The sequence below is a fragment of the Choristoneura fumiferana genome, chromosome 8 (genome assembly GCF_025370935.1).
Source record: "Choristoneura fumiferana chromosome 8, NRCan_CFum_1, whole genome shotgun sequence".
NCBI lineage: Eukaryota > Metazoa > Arthropoda > Insecta > Lepidoptera > Tortricidae > Choristoneura > Choristoneura fumiferana.
The window spans coordinates 10,617,267-10,640,041 of NC_133479.1; the positions used below are offsets into that span (position 1 = coordinate 10,617,267).

The 22,775-nt window shown below is 37.3% G+C and overlaps 1 protein-coding gene across 2 annotated transcripts in view; it reads right to left on the bottom strand.

The window, feature by feature from the left end:
* Positions 1-730: 730 nt before the first annotated feature.
* Positions 731-22,775, bottom strand: part of crc (bZIP transcription factor crc) — a 37,250-nt gene continuing 15,205 nt past the window's right edge. Inside the window, exons 1-3 of one of the 2 annotated variants that reach the window (XM_074091173.1) lie at positions 13,455-13,627; positions 12,984-13,151; positions 731-1,972 (exon numbers count right to left, since the gene is read on the bottom strand). In XM_074091173.1, coding sequence (XP_073947274.1) covers positions 1,230-1,972; positions 12,984-13,151; positions 13,455-13,521 — 978 coding nt within the window. In that variant the 5' untranslated portion in view covers positions 13,522-13,627 and the 3' untranslated portion in view covers positions 731-1,229. Of the gene's footprint in view, positions 1,973-12,983; positions 13,152-13,454; positions 13,628-22,775 lie in introns of those variants that run through there. The other variant, XM_074091171.1, reaches the window with a different exon arrangement.

Consider the following 22,775-nt stretch of genomic DNA (forward strand, 5'->3'; position numbering starts at 1 on the left):
CGTGTTTATGCTGGATCTAGGCGACATAAAATGAATTTTAATCCTCTAGTCTAGTGCATAAAGTAAAATCTTCGTCTAAGACCAAGGTAATAATAATCAGGTGGCAACAGCCACAAACAAAAAAGTTTCTACGTATTTTTTTTTAATTTTTAATTTATATAAAACCAAAAATCAATCAAATCAATCAAAAAAATATATATATATATATATATAATTATATAGGCTATATGAACGTCTTAGGTCAAATGGCTCGTTTTATGCTCTTGTTGTACAATCTAATATATTACCTAATTGGATAAAATAGGTAGGTAATAAGAATGAGTAGTGCGAATAATCAGAGAAGCGCCAACAATAGGCCAGATCATTCAGTTGACAAAGGCTACTGATATTTATGAGATTTGATAAGTTTCATTGTTTATCGACTCTTTGTATTTGATTGGTCGTGCCTCACGCCACTGTGACCCCGATCAATCCTTGCACGAAAGTTTCCAATCCTTCGTACTCAATAATTGCTACTATTATCGTTATTGGGGTCAAAGTTGAATTATGCGGCTCTCTAGGCTCGTCCTTTAATAATGCCTCTACTTGCGATCCGTCGCTACTTGGTACTTAGCAGACGTTCGCTGATAAGTAACCGGCGACGATATGAAACGTCATGCCGTAATTATCATACTATCAAGTTTACTTGTGTATCTGGGTGTCGGTTTCGAAGTTCAATAAAACTAGTTCATTCCGCCGTCGCATTCCAATTTTATTGCATGAAAACGTCTACAGTAAATTGAATAAAGTATCCATTCGATTTTAATTATATATGTAAATGCCATTATACAAGATTAAAAATATATTTGGAATTATTTCAAAAACAAATTGTTAAAACGCATTTAGTTGTTTGCTCTTGTAAAATAAGTATTTTCATAGCAACGAATGCGACCTATCCTCTAAAGAAATGAAAGATGAGAAATTTCGCCTCCTTAAGATGTTACAAAAGGTAAATGAATTGATTAATCATCGATTGACTCGAGTGATGATTGCTGCTCGAAAAAGAGATGGGACTGCATATATCATAAACGATCAAGATTAGTCAATTTATGTCTAGCTTAACGCTTACAAAACTTAAACATCGATAAAATAACTCCTTAAGATCTTCTTTTTGAACGTTATTCAGTTCGCGCTATCTCTGCGCGGAAAAGACAGTTTTCTTCGCTGGGGGCGCGGCAGGGGGAGTGAAATTATTTGATGAGGCCTTTGGCCTTGAAGAGGTCGCGCATGAGGCTCTTGAGGTAGCGGATCTCGCGCTGCAGGTCGGAGCACTTGGAGCCGAGGTCAGTGTGGCGCTGGCGCAGCTGCTGCTCCTCGCCGAGCAGCACCTCGATCTCCGCCTTCTTCTTCTGGCGGTAGCGCGTGGCCGCGTTCTTGTTCTGCTCCTTCTTACGGGAGCGGCGGTCGTCGCCGCGCGCGTACGGCTTGGGGCGGCCGCCACCCGCCGGCAGCGACCACTCCTCGTCGGTGGACGAGCGCGGGGAGGAGGGCGGCGAGGAGCGCGGGGAGACGCTGTCGCCCGAGGGCTGCGGCGAGGCGAGCTGCGACGCGCGGTGGCGAACCAGCTCCTCGACAACTTGTAGCTCGCGGTCGTACTCTGCGGGCACGGCCAGCGGCAGCGGCAGCGGCGCGGCCCACGGCTCGGCGGGCGCGGGCGCGGGCGCGGGCAGCGGCGCGCACTGCGCCTGCTGCGCGTAGCTCAGCAGCAGCTGGGTGGCAGGGCCGGGCGGGCTCTGCGGCGGCGTGAGGTGCGTCAGCTCCACGGCTCCGTACACGGACTCGAACTCACGCAGCAGCTCCTCGGTGGGCTGCGGCCCGGGCGCCGGCAGCGCCGCGTACACTAGCGGGGGCTCCACCACCTCCGCCGCGTGCGTGATGTTCTCGAATATTGGCAAGTCTACTTTCTCCTCCAGCCAGTTAGAGAAGATGTTTTCTGTAACAAATTCAAATTCTGTTTAGCCAGATATAGATTATAAATAAAAATTACTAAGAAATACTAATACTACAAAGTTTAACAGCCTCTTAAAATCCAAATATAGTATGATCTTTAAAATTTTAGAACTACTTTCATTAAAATGAGCTTATTAAACAGAACAACGCAATTACCGAAATCATTTGCGTTAAAGCTCTGACCGATCAAACTTGTTTTCGAAATCGGTTTTGTTATGCATCGGTTGAAAAACAGGATCATGAGTTAATAATTGACAAATTTACGTCATATCATGTTTTTGTGTTAAGTTATAATTGGTTTATTATCAATATTGCCTGCATTTGACAACTTCGCTTATGTTTATAAATAATGCAGTAGGTACATGTACATGTTTGTTTTGTGACCTTAGAGACGCATCGCGGTAACAGATAACTAGAGGTCGCTTTGACCACTGCGTTCCAGTCCAGTGCTAGTCGCTATGCAAGATATCATAGTTTACTTCGGAATTGTGACCCTGAGTGGACCGTGCACAAAAAATATACGCGGGTACCTGCTGGTACAGTCATGGGAACTGAATCACGTACAGTCAAGGGCAAAGATATCGACACGGCCAAAGTTGCAAAAATATGTAAACACCGCCTTAATGTTAAGTGCATAGAGTCGTGTGTGTATACATATTGTTGTAACTTTGGCCGTGTCGATATCTTTGCCCTTGACTACAGGGCACTTCTCTTAAAAGTTGTACCCAAACTTTTTTTCGGGGATTTTGAAATTTTTATGTTACTTATATTTTATCTGAATCAGGAGTACCTACTATCCATTTTAATAGGTGAAAAAAAGTGTCCCAAAATTTGCATATATTTCTTGTAATTCCGTTCCGTTACTCTCATACAAGTGTAGATTGGAAAGGTAACAGAATGGAATACCAAATTTTTGGTCATTTTTTTCACCTATTAAAATCGATAGTACTCCTGATTCCGAGTAGATATAAAATAAAAATTTCAAAATCCCAAAAAAAAAGTTTGGGTACAACATTTAAGAGAATGGCCCCTGTATCAGGGTGGAACCTTTTCATAACCAATTTCGCTATGTGATCTCTGGCAGATGTATGGGATGTCAACATGACATTAGTAGCACAAAGGTTCCAGCCTGGTACGTGATTCAGTTTCCCTGACCGTACCTAACCCTTTATAGTTTGACAACGCGGTCTATTAATTTATCGACATTGTTTTCTTTGCGATGTTGTTTGTTCATATTATTATTATAACTTCCTGAATATAAACGAACCCTTTGCAACGCGTTTTGTCGCATTGCTTTCATTACAAGAGTTAACTATTTGAAAAGCAATAACTGTGAATTGATTGAGGTCAGACAAATAAATTGATCGACCGCGCATTTTTTAGTAGACCGAGTTGCAAGGTAAGCATTCTGACCCTATACATAATATAACATGGTCTCACGTTGTTGCAAGTAATCATAAACCTATTTGTACTGAGATTGTTTTCTGCTATGTGGAATAATTTATAAGCGTTATCTATTTAAATGTTTATACATGCATACTGATTATTGTGATACTGTTGTTGAATACATTATTTTTCACTTGTTCACACGCGTCAAACTGGTTTTATTTTGCACAAACAAAATGCAGTATAAATATTATGACCAGAAGAGCAGTAAAAAGTTTATAAAAAGGTAAGCCCAGCAGCCGTATTGCTAATAGTAACTAACTGTATCACATATAGGAAATCATCTTTGTAGTCTGCACATGTGTAATGTTAGCATTAATCATTAAATCAAGTTAAATACAAAAGTCTGTATAAAGTTAGCAGGAAAAAATCGTTTCGAAGATTTACTCGTGAATGTAATCAAATTATAATAACGAGTCGGGACAGGAAAGTTGCCCCAGTACTAACAATGTGTGTAGTAAGTTCTACGGTGAAACAACGATACGTTCACCGAGGCGTTTATTACTGACGTTTATGTGCAGCATTGCAAAATGAAAACCGATTTAAGACAGATCTATCGTTCATATTTCAATGCGCTTTTAAGATCAACAAGGTATCATATTTAAAATTATGTTCATATTTCTTGCGCATTGTAGATAGGAACAATCGCCAACACTCTTAACTGACAACTCACACACCTTCAAGTAACGATAAGGGACTAAGAATGGTCAGTTAAGAGGGTTGGCGACTATACGTAATGTGTACGGTACACACCAAATCATAGTACGGTACACAAATACCCATTAATAAATTTGTATGGGGTCAGAAACGTATCAGAATATCATAATTGACAGTCAAGCGCATTCTACAATCAATTGGGTCTGATTGGTAAGATTGTGAGTCTGATTACTGCGTAGCTGCTTGGAGTTTAGGTAGTATTCGACAAGCTTTCTCCTTTTTACATAAGCATCGAAGTTATGAGTCGAGAGTGCTACACATTTTCCACAAAGTATATCATTGTGATATTTTTGATTCGTATGAGGATTCCGTCTAAAAGGAATCATTAAACAGCGCTCAGCATTAATTAAACAGTTAAGTACTTTTTCAATTTAACATATTCTACATTTTTAGACGTGCTCATTTAAATAAAAACTATTCAAGCATTAATCTATCTATAGTAAGTACCTTTACGAGCTTACTTAAACGAGCAATTTAATATTTTTTTCGGGGGTCCCGGAAAACGGATCTACCGATTTTAATGAAATTAGCTATGTGGAGGTTTTCGGGGGCGAACAATCGATCTCGCTTGGTTTTATCTCTGGGAAGACGCGTGTTTCAGACTATTAGCCCGAGCCTCGTCGCCCAGCTACTGTACCTAATTTTATACGATCCTTAGATCAGCAAAAGTACACATTTTCACATTAAATATTAATTGGGAAAATATATGTTATTACTATTTCTCGTACAGTCACCGGCAATAATATCTACCACAGCAGAGCGTACAAAAATATCTGACACGTCCTACCGGCCCTAGAAATACAGTCGTAGGTACCTATCAGATTGTGTCAGATATTGGTGCTGGTGACTGTACAGTACAAGTCAAGAACCCTAAACAGTGCATAACTTAAATTATGAGAAAATCAGAGCAGCTTGACCAACAATCTTTTGGAATGGCCCGAGTTGGACGAGATAACCTTTCTCTCGCGGAGTTCGCTGCCACCGCGCCTTCGATAAGGCGCTGATAGTTCTGCTTGAATTTCGTCAGAACTTCACCGAGTTTAAACATATCTATTCTAACTGAACCAGCCGAACCCGCTAGTGTCAATGACTTAGTGCTAATCAGGAATGTGATTTGACTGGTAAAGATCTGCGTATGAAAATTATTTGATATATCCATATGTGCTATATTTTATTCTCGAAACTTCTACATAATTTATCGCGATTTCTCGTCCGAATTTAAATGAGTCTGCTCGCTGTTTATAAAACATTGACCGTCAATAAATGTAATAGTTCCAAGGTAGAAAACGAACGTAAAATGTTTGATCATGCCTCATTTGTCCTTTAAAGAATTATATGAAAGGTATGGAGTACTTCTTGGTACTTATCTATGTAGAAATGGAAACAAGTGGTCAATAAGTCTGTTTAATTATTGGGCGAGCAGCGAGCGAGGTCGCCTTGTGCGCGAACTGGTTATCAGTTTCCACGGTGTAAGTGTAGAGAGTTTGCCCACCCGGCCGAGCGTTAACGTTTGATACAGATCAAATCAAAACAACAGACAAGTACAATAAAGGGACGCGGTGACACGCGGCCGCTCGCCGCTCGGACCACCGCCAGCGACCAGCATGCGCAATGGCGGCCCGCCACGTGAAATTCCATAACCGATACATAACTAACTTGTTGCACATACAATTATACATAACATGCATTATCAGCAACCCATATAAAATACGTCTGGTACTTTTCACGTTAACAATGCTCAAATGATCTACAAATAAACGTCATTAACCTTAATCGATGAAGTAGTCAAGGAACTATAAAAGGTACATGCAAGTAGTAACAAATTAACGATCAATTAAGTTTTCCCAACAAAAATACACTCGAAGAACGCAATAAGATCCGGAGCATTCAGACCTTGAGCCTTTACGCCAGACTGCCTTTCAATAAACCAAAACAAACAAAGCCCGCTATCAGCGCGCCGCTGAAACAAACATCGCATTACCACGTACCAGCATATAAGTCTGCGAGAGCCATCATAATGTCGATTTCTTATTCAAATATCGCTTTATGAATTCACAACAAAATTGTCTTTAACACTACAGTTCTAATGATAATACGATTAACTATAAGGCAGTGGTATCCTAAACTGGGATCCTCGATGTGCGGGCGATGGTCGTCGTAAATGATTCACGGGGGATGTCGGGATCTAACGTCTTTTGACGAGTTTCTGTGAGTTGAAAACTATCTCCTTGTTAAAAATGCTGCGATAATGGCACTTCATTCTCACGGCGTCCAGGCTGCGCATGGAGGGCGGCAGACATAGGTCTCGAGCCGAGCGCGAGCGCCCGTAATGTGTTGCTCCAATCGAATTTATTGTCACGGATGAGAGAACGAACGGCGCCACCAGCAGGCGCGACGCGGCACACGCTATTACTGCGCGCGCGGCGCCGCGCCGCAAACGCGACGGCCGCATTTCCCCACCACCTATCATAGCTTGCTTACAGTGCACTGCAACCCGGCGACGACACACATGCCCACGCTCGCTCAACTTTACCAATTTACTTTTTCATCACACTTGCTCGTAAACAGTGTCGTAACATGCAGGCTACCTTAGTTGCAACCCCCCAAATAAAACCCTCGACCTTAATGTGCTTGTCATGAAACCCGTGGTCGGTAAATGAGTCATTGCGCGTACACATTGTCTTGTCATGATACCCAAGGTCGGTAAATGAGTCGGTGCCCGTACTGATGGCGCTGCGCCGTGCCCGTGCGCGCGCTGCTGCAGGACTACATGGACCACCACATGCACATGCGGCGCATGCCGAGGGAGGTTGAGGGCGACGTTGCCAAGAGCACAGCCTAAGGTATCACCAATATTTGGAACAATTATATTTTTTCTTTTACAAATATAAAATTGTACTTGCAAATGTGATGAAAAGCATTGTATGTCGCACGGGCGGTACTAGAATTACGAACATCGACTCATTAAAGCCCTCAGTCAATAGACTCTCGTTCGTAATTCCTTATTTACCGCCCTTAAGACACAATGTACTATTACAGTATTATCAACACGCTAAACGCCCTCTCTAAACAAACAGCCGAACAAATTAGCTTTCCGTTCGTTCGAGACGTCGCATTGAGTTTCTGAACAATCTAGAGCGAACTCGTCAATCAGCACGCGGCCCTTAGCGAAGATCTTTTGATTACGCTACTCTTAATAACATGACACTATTTGCAAACAAATCATTTTAAGTATTATTTTCATGCTTGAATTTGATGACTGTCTTGGTTTTATTTCTATTTTACTATACACTAACAAGTGATCACGATCGCGCAATATAAAAAAAATCCAATTGCGAATCACTCGCGCTCTGATGGTTCCGTACAAGGATTTTCCATGCATTATATTTCTTTGAAAAAACAAACTTATTTTTCAATTCTCATACTCGTAAAGTTTGTATGTAAGCTGGATCTAGACGACATAAAACGACTCTAGCCTAGTGCATATCTAAAGTAAAATCTTCGGCCAAGACCAAGGTGACAACAGCCACAAACAAAAAAAATCTGTATAGTTTTGTAATAATTTTTATTTCATATGAAACTAACAGCAGTGGGACGTATACAGGCTGGGATGGATGGATGGATGAAAATAACAATCAATCAAATAAATTAAAATAAAACAATAAAACTAAAAATTTATAATTATGTAGCAATGCATTTAAAACAAAAGGTACCTAGTAAGTGAACAATTGTTTCCACGGATGCCATTTAATTTCCTCTCAATCGAAGTGAAAAGCAGTGTAAAACTTGAGCATTAAACCTATTTTTCTCTCGACGTGTCTATCCACCCTCGCTGTATCGGCTCGGGTGGCTATATGAACGTTTCGGGGAAATGGCTCGTTTTATGCTCTTTTTGAACAATCTACTATTTGAACCTACTTTGCAAAATAATAAATAACAGACATTAGAAAAGTAAATTACTGACTTTGTGAGGCCTTTCACTTCTTATAGCGAGAAATGGGTAGATAGGGTAAAACGTCAATTACTGGCCACCGTTTAATAATTGGCCACCACACTAGATATGCAACGGATATCCGGCCAGTATCCGGTATCCGGCCTATCCGACCATTATTTTACTATTCGGTCGAATACCGGATAGTTGCGTACTATCCGGCCGGATACCGGATGGTAAAAAAACTTATAGTTGTGATTAAATACTGTTATCTATGAATTTATCAATTATTGACATCAGTTTATTATTCTAAGGGGCTGTTTCACAACCCAATGATTAATTTTAACTGACGGCTAAATGTGATACCGTCTCGCGTCTATTCCAACAAAATAAACACAAACGACATCATATTTATCCGTCAGTTAAAATTAATCAATAGGTGGTGAAACAGCCCCTAAGTTAATTAATTATACTCTACAAGTTGCAACCTACACTCCGTGCATGTTGAATTAGCTTAATTTAATTGCACGTAAAACTAGGCCGAATATCCGGCTATCCGGTCAACGGTCCCGCCGAATATCTGGTATCCGGTATCCGGCCAAACCACTATCAGTTTCATCTCTACCTTACACTAAAACTTAATTCTAGACACCTATATTACATGATATTGTACTGGATAACTCACGTCTTAAATCGAGTTTAACTCGACAAGTTTCGGGCTAATTCATAGCCCTTCATCTTGAGTGCCCGTGTTGCAGCAGCCGCCGAAGTCAGTGAAAGGTGGCCAGTAATTGACGATTTAACCTAGGTAGTATATTTTGAACCCACGGTTTTCCTATGAAAATAAGCTTCAGAAGGCTTCTTGTACCATCAGCCAAATAAGTGGTCTATCAATTTTTAAACAAGTTCCTATCAAACAATTTGTCGCTAAAGTCGAACTTTCAAGTTGACAGACACGTCTATTGGCATTATTGTTTTATGGCATACAAACGATTATCAACTTTAGGGTAGTAGACCACATATTTGGCTTCTTGTACCTTCAGTTCGCGTACCAAGACTTGATTTTTTTCAGTTGTGAAAGATGACACTCCTTAGTGAAGTTATCATATTAATTTCAACTTGGTCCTCTGTAGTTAGGCCGAATTTCGCAACAATCTTATGAGCCTTAACTTTATTTGCCATAATTTGATATAAGTACATAACTATTCCTAACATGTGAGGTAATTTTCGAGACGTAATTTTTTAACACTGCAGTGATACTTCTGTAAAACATTTCGATCACCACGTATGTTCAGCAGGCCTACCTATCAAGAAAATATCTGAATCCATAATAATTACTTACTCTAAAACACTCGAATGCGTTTAGTTGCTTGTAATTTCTAAACAGGCGTTTATTACCCATTTATTGCTTACGTTGTGGGGTACTACTAATGTGTTATGGTAATTTTGGCTTACCTTAGCTTGTAAGGTTTCACTTTCCCAAAATGTGTAATTTCTCAAAGATTGCACTTCTCGATTGGAACAATATTCCAAAAAGTGCACTTTCGCAGATCAGTTCGCCAAAAACAAATATATACGGAGTGAAACTTTGAATGTGAACAAAAATTGGTGTTTCATGCTCAGTTAATGGTGGACAATATAATGCATTAACCCATTTATAGAAAATAGTCTGAAAAAATTGCGGTTTCCATACATTGTTCAAATTAAATCACGAAGTCAATGTATGGAAACCTCAAATTTGATCTAACAAATTTCAACAAATGGGTTAATGCATTGTATAGTCTAGCATTAACTGAGCATGAAACACTAATTTTTGTTTACCTACTTACAAAGTTTCACCCGGTATATGTATAGCTGTAGGTTCTCCTTAAATAAATAAAAAAATAAAAAGTACTACACTTTTACAAAGGACCCGTATTTGTACCTACATATACACCGTGTTATTTTTAATTTCCGTTAGCGTTCAGGGAATATGCAACAGATCAAATGAAGGTAAATTTCTAAGACACTAGTGGCCTAACTCTTACTAAAAATGCTCTTTATGGGCAAGTGCACGTATGGTACAGTGGACATTTCGAGATAGTGCCCTAATTGGGAATGTGTAAGTTTTGGGAGAGAACATTTTGCGCAAGTTTATTTATTGAGAGTGCAGATTTTGAGAAAGTGTGTTTCCGACCCTAAGTCAAATTTATCAATGTACTTAACAGTCAATCCTTTTCAAGGAATGTTATTTCGATTGTAGTTTATTTTTATTTTGCAGTACGGAGCTATTCAACGTAATAAATAATTAAATAAATTAAAAAATGGTGTGAAAAAGGTCTCCCAACTTAAGTCACTAAAAATGTGGGGTGTAAATACAACATATTTTAATATTCCATCCATGCCGACAGTCAACCCAATGACCCTTGGGACGTGACGTAAATGTGTACAAAAGATAACAATGAACGGGAAAATCACTCTGCATGGACAAGAAATTGTAATATTCTAACGATTCCACTGTAAATCGCGGATAAGGCCGCCTTTGCTGACCATAGAAAAATATCTATGTATATACCTGTGTTTTCTGTACTGCTTACTGTGTTGGTGTGCAATAAAGAGTTATTGTATTGTATTGTATAAACAAAATTGGACCCCTAGTTTGATTAGTGGCGATTAAGGCATTTCATTTGCTTAATGAACTCGTGAATCACCTCTCAAATGTTCATCAATTTTAGATAACAATATTTAAATTAATTATGTTAAATTTCTATTCGTTTTCTATAGCTACCAAAGTTCTGTTACTCTTACATCGATATTTAAAACAGGATCTTTCTTTCAAGAAATACCCAACTATCCAATCAACGAATGATTACGAATATCGCCTCGGTAAACTACTAAAGTAAACTTTTATTATTAGTTTAATGAACAAGTTATCAGTTAGCATTATATAAATAATAAGCAAAATCATGCTTTTAAATGATGCAGGCAACATGCTAGTCAGCCGGCGAGGGTGTGTCAAGTCCGTGGTAAAGGTGTAATCGCAAATACATAGAACAAACAAGCTTCACAAGAACAAAAACTGGATCTGATTAGTTTAAACTATTTTTAAATGGAGATAAACAGCTGCTAAGTCACCCAGGTAAGTGACGTGTGCAGCAGAGACCGGCCCCCCTGAAGTGTAATTTGGCTGGTTTTAGAGATATAGCAAAAAAATACGTATGACCGCTGCAATGACTGTGCAATTGCATGGTATCAATAATAAGTCAATATAAATCGTGAACATAATAAATAAGTGAAATCAAAAAAAACTCATATATTAGTAGGGAACGAACATCATATATAAGTAGGGAACGGTTCCACTAGTTTCGTCCACTTTGAAAGACCGTCAATCTAGTTCATACCATTCCCGGCTAGAATCGAGAGCTTAAATAATGACTGTATTAATCATGTTTATTTTTTCATTCTAAAATCCAATTTCCAGATAAGATAAATCGATTATTCTATTTTTTAAGCAAGTCATGATGATGATCTATCATGTTGGGATGACCCGATTTTTAAAGTGCAATTTGTTTCTTGCAATATACTATCGATATTTGACCTCTTACAAATAAAATAGATATATTGTAATTAAATTCAAAAGACGGTTCCTCCCTTTTGCAAAATGTTGATATTAATCAGTTAAGAAAATAATAGGGACTAGGTATGACATAGGCACTATGTCGATAAACTGCTTCTCAAGACCCTAATGCATGATGAAGTAAGCTAGTTCTTGATGCATATAAAACTAGGTTAAACATAATGATTTCTATGAAGAAAGGATTTTTAACTTAATTACTACACTACTACTATTCAGTGAAATAATGTTAAAAAAAATATTTTCCTTTATTATAAATTGTCTAATTATTTGAATAGTTGTACCGTCAATAAGTTGTTGTACAATGTTAAATGTGTACCTGTTTGCCGTATAACCTTAGTCCTCATTTCATTTCATTCAATAAATACTACATATACATACATAAATAAAATCACGCCTCTTTCTTTTCTTTGCCTTTCGCTTCCTCTACATTCATCAATCTTTTCATGCATGCACGTGACGGTCGGTTTAGAGTAGGTACTCCTGACCCGACCTTTCTTCAGAACGTCCTCGATTTGATCGTGGTACGTTCGTCTAGACCTTCCTCTTCCAACGTTCCCATACACGCTCGTCTTATAGATCTGGCTAGTCAATCTGTTTTCATTCATTCGCTCAACATGCCCAAACCATCCAAGCATCTCTTTCTCAATCCATGTGACTATACCTTCATTAAATAATATAAATACTATTTTTTTTTTTATTAAACATAGACGTCTAAAGCAAAATAGCTCTGGGATACCAAGTTTATTTCCCGCGTGCGAACTACAGCCAAAGCCAAGAGCAGTTGGACATAAATTAACTTAACAATTTTTAATATGTTCTTTAGAGGTTTAATTCGTCATCGAAGGTATCTCATTTTAATTAAAATAACCTATAATTCTATTACAATTCTGGACGTGTACGTATCAGAATAAAGTTATATTATAATAGGTACAATAAAAAGCATATTTCAAGTACCTAACTAAGTAGTTAGTTGCATCGCGCCATGCTTGTTATTTTGCCGTTTGCGGGTCACTCCCTCGCTTTTATCAGAACAAAATATGTAAACAGTTCCACATCTCACCTCCTCAGACGAACTCAACTTGATCACTCGGTAAAATATTTTATAGGTATTTGAAATTTACGGCCGTATTAACAACTTTAACTCAAGTTCAGCAGAAAACTTAAGTAAAATCGTATTTTCAGGTTCCTTTTAAATTAAACGTCAAAATAATATTAAATATTGAGTTAAGATTTTAATATGCTGTGATTGTAAAGGTTTTAGTGAAATAAGTGTGAGGGAATTACCTTGTTTGCATTGGTTTTCTAGCTGCTGGAGGAGATCGCTGGCCAGCTCAGCGCGGCTGGGCTTGGCCTCCGGTGGTGATGGCGGGTACAAGCTTGACACGTCATCTTGTAGGTGGAATTCGCCAGATTCGATCTTTGTTGCAGCATTAGGGAAGGTCTTAAGAATATCTGTTGACAAAAATAACGAGATTCAAGAGCGAGGAACTTTTTCATAAATCAAATGCGATTACAAATTAGTCGTAAGAATGACTTAATATTTTTTTCATAACTTCTGAATTGAAAATACTTATATTTTTTTTAGATAAATGATTGTTTTAATTTCAATATACATAAAGTATATCGGGATTTTTTGTTAAGCATTCACTTTTCATTTATTAATAAAAGTTTAATATAAATAAATGAGAAGGACTATTGGGCATTTTTTTAAACCCAATTAATTTACACTAAAGCGCTTAAAAACTATTTTCTTACTTTGTAGAAGATTCCACTGGAAGTTTCTACACAGATCACAAATTCCATTATTTTGGTAACAACACATTTTGCACAAAAATACTCGAGGTAGATGATTAATTAAAATAATACTGATACACCGCTTATTTTATTTAAATAATTAAATAGACCGTTTGCTGAATATATCTGACGAGCTTCAAGGTAATCGTAAGAAGCTTAGATAAGTAATGGACAAAATACAACGGGACTCAGAAGACGTCAGTATATATATATGAACGATATCTCCCGCACGATATTACGTCAAAGCAACGCCCAGATATGGCGATACTTCAAATCTTCTGTGATACTGTCACAACAATATTTTTTTGTTATTTTAACATCTTCAGATTTATGATTATATTTATAATGAAACCGATACGCTCGAGCGGCACATTATTAATAGGGTGGAAAATTGTGGAAGGCTTTTATATCATGTTTATTAACTTGTTTACAGATACAGACACCAGATAATATTAAGTAATAAGTGTTTTGATTAAGTACTGTGTACTAATTAAGCAAATATAGACCTAATTCTCTACCAATTTCATGTCAACTTGGGGCTGTCTAGTAAATTCTGAACTTACATGGGTTTATTTAGGTACCTTGTCCCGCAAAGTGATTTTTTTTTTCTCTCGCAATCTGTACACTATTATAGTAATCAGTTAAGAATTGGCACGAAATCCAAAAGCTTAGGAAGGCAAACGAGCAAGAGGGTCATCTGATGTGAATTGATAACCACCGCCTATGTGTACCAATACGGTATTTGACTATTTTGTATATACATATTTTATAAATTAAAACTACACAATGCCTGTTATCGAATAGAAAAACAAATTTTAAGCTACCTTTACAAATAACAAAGTTATAAAGGTTTTGAAATTCAAGATTAGACAGAGAAAGACATACTGGCATTTGACGTCACACGCCAGTACCACCATACTTGCTGCAAAGAGAAAAGCGTTTGAGAAAGAGACAGGTATATAGATTTTTCAAAAAATCACTAAATCCAATTTTCAACCGATTTAAATTTCCTCTTCGCTAAACACTATTTTTATATCTACATTTTCAAAATAATATTAAGCTATGGCAAAATCAGGAGTTGTCAAATACCGTATTACTCAAGGAGAGTCATTGGCTCGTTGCCGGCCTTTTAAGAAAGTGGCTTATACTTTTGGTTAAAGTAACGTAAGAATTTTCTGTAATATCTAGGAAAGTACAGTACAGAGCTCTCTCAACTTGAATTTATGTATCTCACATTAATTGCTTGTTTTGTATGAAAATCTGCCAAGTTTTTTTGCGGCGCGTCTTCTTCGCAATGATGATCTTTTCGAAAGCGTGAGAACCACAGACCGCCCTCTCATTATGATAGAAGATCTGTGGACACAGTAGGACCTAAGTATAGGGTGAAGATAATAATGAAACTTCAAATATTCTTATCAGTTAGATTAGTTAATTGCTTTTAAAATAAGTATCGTGAAGATTAATTATTTAATTACTTGTGAAATTACAGGTTTTTGACGCCCTTGGCGTACGGTGGAAGCATAAGGACAACTCATAATTTATAGGTAACTTCAATACAAGTACATAAATTTGGATAGTTCTACGAGCGTTTCAACCGCTATCTGTTTACTGCCGCTTAATACTGAACAAAATGATACGGTCTCCCATTTCTTCAATATATTCGGCAGGAAACTGATAGCGGATGAATCGCTCGTAGAACTACGCATTCCTAAATTGTTCTTCCACTTTTTACAGCATTAAGTTAGGTCGTACCAGTATTTAATCGGGACGAGGTAAAATTTGCAACAGAGTTAAGAATAAAACCTTCGAATTCTGCAATAATTGTACTTCAAGTTTTTTTTTTATTTAGTATGTCATAGAGTACCAAAATACCGATAAAGTACGAGTTGGCCGTGCACGTGCACGTGTTACAATAATAATCACCATTACCTGGCGTTTTTATAACAAAAAGCAAACCATGATGACAAAAGATTTTTCTCAAACATGCTATAAAACAGTTCCATAAAACAGGCTTCAAAATATACTGTTGCAGGCCTAGGCCTGCAAGAGAACAGTCTTTTGTTTCAATGCAAAACGTCAAATATCCACGATAAAGGCCATTATACACGACTTGAAATTACTAATCTGAATTTCTATGGTTCATATTAGTTACTGAATAAATTCACAGAACTATGAATATTCAATACGTAAATATATAAATATTACCGGCGCGTTTTACGTCAAATTACAATTTAATTTACATTATTAAGTATTAATGATGCTGATTAAATGGGCTGCATTTCGTGTATAATCCGGTCTAAAATAGTAGGCCTAAGGTAGTAAATAGGCCCTAGATTTTAGAGGGGGGGGACGCTCGATTTTAAAGAAAATTTGGACTTTAAAGTTGAATATTTCGCAAACATATCACTGAATCGAAAAAACCCCTAATGGTTTTAAAAGCCCTATCCAACAATACCTACCCTACACTATAGGGTAGGATGCTTGGATGAGAAAAAAAATCACCCCTACTTATGTCTATGGGAGGTACCATAAAAAAAAACTATTGTACCATTTTATCGGCATAGTTTACACATATATATCCATGCAAAATTACAGCTTTCTTGCATTGATAGTCCCTGAGCAAAGCCGCGGACGGACGGACAGACAGACATGGCGAAACTATAAGGGTTCCGTTTTAGGGTAGCCATTTTGCTAGTAAGTTCCATTGTCATTTCAAAAGTTTCGTTTAGAAACGTGATTTTTTATTTTTGCAGTCCAGTATATCTACATGTTATACATGTTTAACATATTAAAATTCATGTTAGAATGAAATAAACACATATATAGATGGCAGTTATAATTTGAGTCTGGTACAATTTTAGTTGTCTTACGAATAAAACATTGATTTCTAGGAGTTTTTATTTCTTTTAGTGCATGTTTGAGAAAAGCACTATACAAGCCTCGGCGTGAAAGAACATGCCAGCCTCGTATACCTATCCTCGCTTCGCTCGGCCGTCTATACATACTCGGCCTGCAAGCCTTTCTTTCCCGGCCTCTACAGTAATGTACTATTAAGTAATGCGATTATCGCGCTTACGTGTACCTATTACAATGTGACGTTTTTAGTATTACCATCACTAAATTGACGTGTAGGATCAGTAGCTAATCAAAGTCACTGTTTATCTATTTGCACTCACATGCAAGAGTCAGGTCCCCTTACTCTACAAGATCTACATGTTATTAAAAAATTATGGCTTGATGGTCGAGCTCTTTCGTATAACTATTGCATGACACAAAACTAGTGACTTAATTTCTAACAGACGCTTTAGACTCAAGTCCTACATATGTTGAGTTTGTAGAATTAGGACTTGTGACTTGGCTTCTGTGTATCTGTTGACTTCTTAACGATGAAAACGTTATGAACTTGTGAGTCTAGGCAATCGGTTTTACATACATTGTTTTTGGTGGGACTTCATTCATTCTTTTTTTTTTTGTAAGTTGTCCTCATGCGTTATAGGGGGGTGCAGGGTGAAAATTAAAAATATTGTAAGTAATATTTTTGTTCTATATGTCCCAATAATAAATAGCCTTCGTACCAAATTTGAACTTCAGCAGAGCGAATACGAACCATGAGCGAAGCGTCTCCGTGTCAACTGTCAGCTTGAGTAAAAATTCTTTCGTCTATCTTGTTGTCTATTCTCTTCTATAGGTCGTACTTCGCAAATGATGCTCATGAAATTTTGAGAGCAGGTTCGATAATTATGTGTTTTTTTGCCGATTCAGTTTTTGGAAATTATTCAAATTTGTCTCACCACCAAAGCGTTATAAGGTGCGCGGTGGACATATTCAGGGCATATTTCCGCTAGTTCTACATAAATACCTTGTTCAATTTCAACTAAAAGGTTAAAGGTTAAGGTGTAGGGGATAAGTTCGCCTTTGTCCATGTCAGCCGAAAGACGTCCACTGCTGGACATAGGCCTCCCCCAAGGCTCTCCACTCAGACCGGTCTTGTGCTTTCCGCATCCACCGCGATCCCGCGATCTTAACCAAGTCGTCGCTCCATCTTGTTGGAGGCCTACCGACAGCGACCGCGGCGACGGACCGGGAGACGAGCTGTCGGTAGGCCTCCAACAAGTGTCAATGTAATCTGTTTTTTTTTTAAATCAAATAGCAGGAAAACGAGCACGCGGGTCACCTGATGGTAAGTTATAACCACTGCCCATGAACACCTACAGCATTATTAGGACTGCGGAGGCTATGTGTTGGGGTTATGTGTTTTAAGTATAATAAAGAGTTATACAATACAAAACCGTATCTACAGAAAGGAAATGTCCTTCCTTTCAGTCATACTCTGCTATTTAAAGTCTAAAAATGTATCAACATACATAAAACATGAAACTTAATAGGTTGTTTTGAGCATAAATATCTATGTGTACGTTTTAATGTAACAACACGATGTTATAATTAAATTTCAAAACATATTTTCAATGGATACATGACAAACAGTGGAAAAGAGAAGATTGCTATTCCAATCGAAAACACCAGCCTATGTTCAGTTAAATGAAAAACAAATATGTTTATGTAAGCCAATGACGTGATCCCTTATCAGTTATAACTGTGGATGTTATATTATAACATCCAGTCACTAACTGAGCTAGTGATTATCAAGACACACCCACGTTTTCGGCATGGCAACCAACTAATAGATAGCGTGGAAAATTTAGGCGCTATTATTATCTAAAGACTATTATTAAAAGAGCTATTGACAATCAGTTAAAATAGAACCATCTGGTGAACCGTGGTGGCATAGTGGTTTGACCTATCGCCTCTCAAGCAGAGGGTCGCCGGTTCAAACTCCGGCTCGCACCTCTGAGCTTTTCGAAATTCATGTGCGGAATTACATTTGAAATTTACCACGAGCTTTGCGGTGAAGGAAAACATCGTGAGGAAACCTGTACAACCCTGCGAAGCAATTCAATGGTGCGTGTGAAGTTCCCAATCCGCACTGGACCCGCGTGGTAACTATGGCCCAAGCCCTCCTGTTCTGAGAGGAGGCCTGTGCCCAGCAGTGGGACGTATATAGGCTGGGATGGAGAACCATCTGGTATCTTTTAAGTAATATATGCCTGTTGCCTAGTAATGTAAATTTTGTAAAAACGTAATTTTAAAGTGTTTTTTTTGTCTAAGTTAAAGTCTTTTGTTTTAAATGCATGGATTTTCCTTGATCGTAAAGACCCCAAAAGGTGCGTTACGGATTGGGATTAATAATATTTTAATACTATATTATTTAGCAAACCGGGCAAAGTGATGTGCCGCATGTGCTACCCGCACTTAGAATGAGAGGTAATTTTTTTCTAATATCGCATTTTCTTATTGTGTCAGTTTGGTCGGAAGTTACAAAAATAACTTGAACTAATTGTTTTTTTATTTTAAATCCATAAGTACCGTGAAACGTTACACAATTTCACAAAAACTTTGTGTTTTAGCAAAACAAAATCTATCCTGCCTGAATATCAAAATTTTCTTTAATCATTTACTCAATGTGTAAAGACTAAAATTCGTTTACTGATGGAAAGCTATATTATTATACCTAACTAATACTAAAGTTATATTTTATTTTGATAAAGAGGGACGAAGTTGTAGGCAAAATTAGTTTTATGTATTAATAATAGATTGCATCGAGGGCGGCTCTACAACAGTAAGCAAACTTCGGCAAATTACGAGCAAAACTTACAAAATTTAGGAACATTTCCGAATTTGTTATCTTCCGTTATTAATGATATTTTCGGATGATAAATTAAACATAGCCATAACACTGAAAATGATAACTTTGGCAACGAGTTCTGATTAAGGCATGCCATTTTTTCGTTATAACGATATAATCATGAGAGAGGTAGGTAATAATAAATCAGCTCATCAATAAATTTTCCATATTGGCAGTGATAGTAGAATTTCGGTCGGGGACACGGTAGTTCATCCGCCAAGTCGAGCAAAAAGCTAACAGGCACAGCCTTCCCGTCCTCGCTCGAAATCATTCAGAATATTTTTGACCCTCCTGTGCCTTTATTGTGGACTAGAGTTTACCCGCGGCTTCGCACTCGTAAACTATTCGATCTGGTAGTCAGGTACAATTGACAACCCATAAAATTAAATAGTACTGGATGGAGGCACGGCCACATGAAATGGTCAGTGTTTTGTCTATTTAAGTAATAAGAATATGGAAATGTACTGTAACGAGCGTAGCACGATAGCATCTTGATATTATTTTACTTCTGACCTTATTCCTATCATTATCATGTGCATGAGGTGAATTCGTGGGGGGTGCTGCTTCAGGAATTAAACAGTAATTAATTTGAACTACTTATCAAGCTAGACAGTCACATCAAACTTATAATTAGGTTTAGATAAGAGAAACACCAAGTTCAACACTAACTAGCCCACTTTTGAGATAAAAGCATTTTACATACCTAAAGACTATCACGTGTCAATTATCCTGGAGTAACGTAAGCTTAGTACTCGATCAGCATAAACAAAAAAAGTAATACTTAGTAAATGCGACAAAAAAATCAACCGAGGAAGTTTCCTATTCCCACTCATTTAAGAACTAGATAATTAGAGATAATATGGTGGATTAGAATTGTTTTAGCCGCACTAATTCCATTGTTTTTGTTTATTTACTTTTAACGTATCGTAAGATAAAAGTAAATTTGTTTAACGTATAAAATAAGCTTGCTGTCCGTTGTGAAAAAACGACAGAAGTATATAAAGAACATTTTTATGATTGAAAATGAGTGAAGTGTAGGTATAAAGGGTAATTTGAGTAATTTAAGAGTAGTTTATTTAGTTTAAGTATCTTTTATTATTATTTTTATTCGAATAAATTTAATTGATCGAAATATGTTTAAATCTGTTTATTTTCATTCTGTAAGTACATGCGACTTTAGAACCGTATTAGAAATTAGAGATCATGAATCAAATTTCTTAAAAAATAGCATAATTATTAGACAACCATACTTTTTAACTGACCACTTATGAACCACACAATGTCACAAGATGCAGAAGAGGGTCAGTTAAAGAAGTATTAGCTAACGTACGCATATGCCACCAAATGTCCCACTAAAATAAGTAATATTAAATTGGGCTTGTAAACGAACCAGGGAGTGTTAAAATTAAATGTTAAGTGAAGATACACAATACTTACTTTTAGATATATTTTGGTTGAATACAATGCCACCTATCGGCGTAAGGCCGAGTTTACGTAACCCGTATTATACAATAACTAGCGGATTAATTATTGTACAACATAGTTATGTCAGTGAACATTACTGATTTGGTATAATAGTACATTACTGCAGAGGCCGGGAAAGAAAGGCTTGCAGGCTGAGTATGTATAGGATAGGTATACGAGGCTGGCATGTTCTTTCACGCCGAGGCTTGTATAGTGCTTTTCTCAGACATGCACTAAAAGAAATAAAAACTCCAAGAGATCAATGTTTTATTCGTAAGACAACTAAAATTGTACCAGACTCAAATTATAACTGCCATCTATATACTTATGTGTTTATTTCATTCTAACATGAATTTTAGAACGTTAAAATAATCCCAATAAAATCAAATTGCTATAAAAAAAACATGTACATATAACGGACTGCAAAAATAAAAATCACGTTTCTAAACGAAACTTTTGAAATGACAATGGAACTTATTTGCAAAATGACTAAAGCCCAAGTCCAGTCAATCAAAAAAAAAAGACAATGACACTTGACAATTTTCCCGGCAAAACTTTTTTTAAGTGGTGTGCCTTTATCGTGGATATTTGGCGTTTTGCATTGAAACAAAAGACTGTTGTCTTGCAAGCCTAGGCCTGCAACAGTATATTTTAAAGCCTGTTTTAAGGAACACATGCATGCAGCATGTTTACAATTTGTTTTGTGTGCCAAAGTTAATAAATAAATAAATAAATAAATAAACACAACATAAACATTACATAGCATGTTTGAGAAAAACAATTTTAACTATAAAGAGAGCGCAGTAGAAAAATATAAAGCCAAGGATAGATTTCACAGAAATTAGATAGTTACTATTTCAGTTGTTAACAAACGCTAAAGTAGCATCCTCTGGAGGTATACTCAAAAGTTAATAATTATAATAGACGTTTTCTCAAACATGACTTGAAATATTGACGTTGTTATAAATAATAGGCCGAGAAGTATCGCGCTGCAGGCGCTGCGGCTCAGTTGCGTGCGCTCGGTCACTCTAGCGGCCTGCAAAGAGATTTCATACAACCATGCAGGCCGCTGGTGTTGTTTCAACGCGCGCTCTGCGCCACGGAACACGCCCACACCCAGCACCACCGCCCGCAGCCGCCCGCCGCCCGCCAGCAGCCAGCGCGACACGCGCGCACGCAGCTTTTCTTTTTCTATTAAACTGTACTACCTTAGTCCCCTCGCTTACGGGACAGAATAACAACAAGAAATAGTCCACACAATCTGATCAAATGCTAACCTATAATTAAGTTAAATAAAGTCGGACTCGACATTACCATTTACCATCATACACGACCCACTGAAAAATTTTCCCTAGGGAAGTGTGTTAAGTTGAATATAATTAACTAAAAATGTTACATACCAAAAATGTAGTTAATATGAAGATACATGATTCTCCTCGATGAGATTCGTTTAATACAGTGCCACCTATCGGCGAGGTTTCGTATTTATAACCCACACAATAACAACTAGCGCTCGGATTCGTTATTATACAAACTCATGACAGTGAACTTGATAGATGTAGTTTTAATGATAAAAAGAACGCAGTAGAACAACATAATGGAGCAAGGCTAAGTGCTAGGCAACGTGGGTTGATTTCCAGAATGTTATTTGCAATATATTATGTAGATTTTAATGAGCGTAATTGTTGCGGCCACTGGAGTTATACAGAAAATGCGATGATTAGAGAATTCAAAATTGACAGCTGTTCAGTTATTTCAGCTTTGCTGCTTTTCTATCTTGGTCTAGTTCTGATCTAATTGATGGTTTCGGGTAGTTCATGATGAAGCATTCATAAGACTGCACTTCTTAAAGTGCCGGTACATACGCCGGGTTAGCGGCTATTATAGATCCCTTTTCAGTTTTCGCTCACGTCTATCCATACTCTTCATAGCAGTCAAAAAATAGTTTAAAAAGCTATGTTCACCAGGAAAACTATTCTAAGATACATTTTTTATGTTGGGGGAGAGGGACTTTTAGGTTAGTTTATTATTTGTCTTTTTTTATTATATATATATATTATATATTGTATATTATA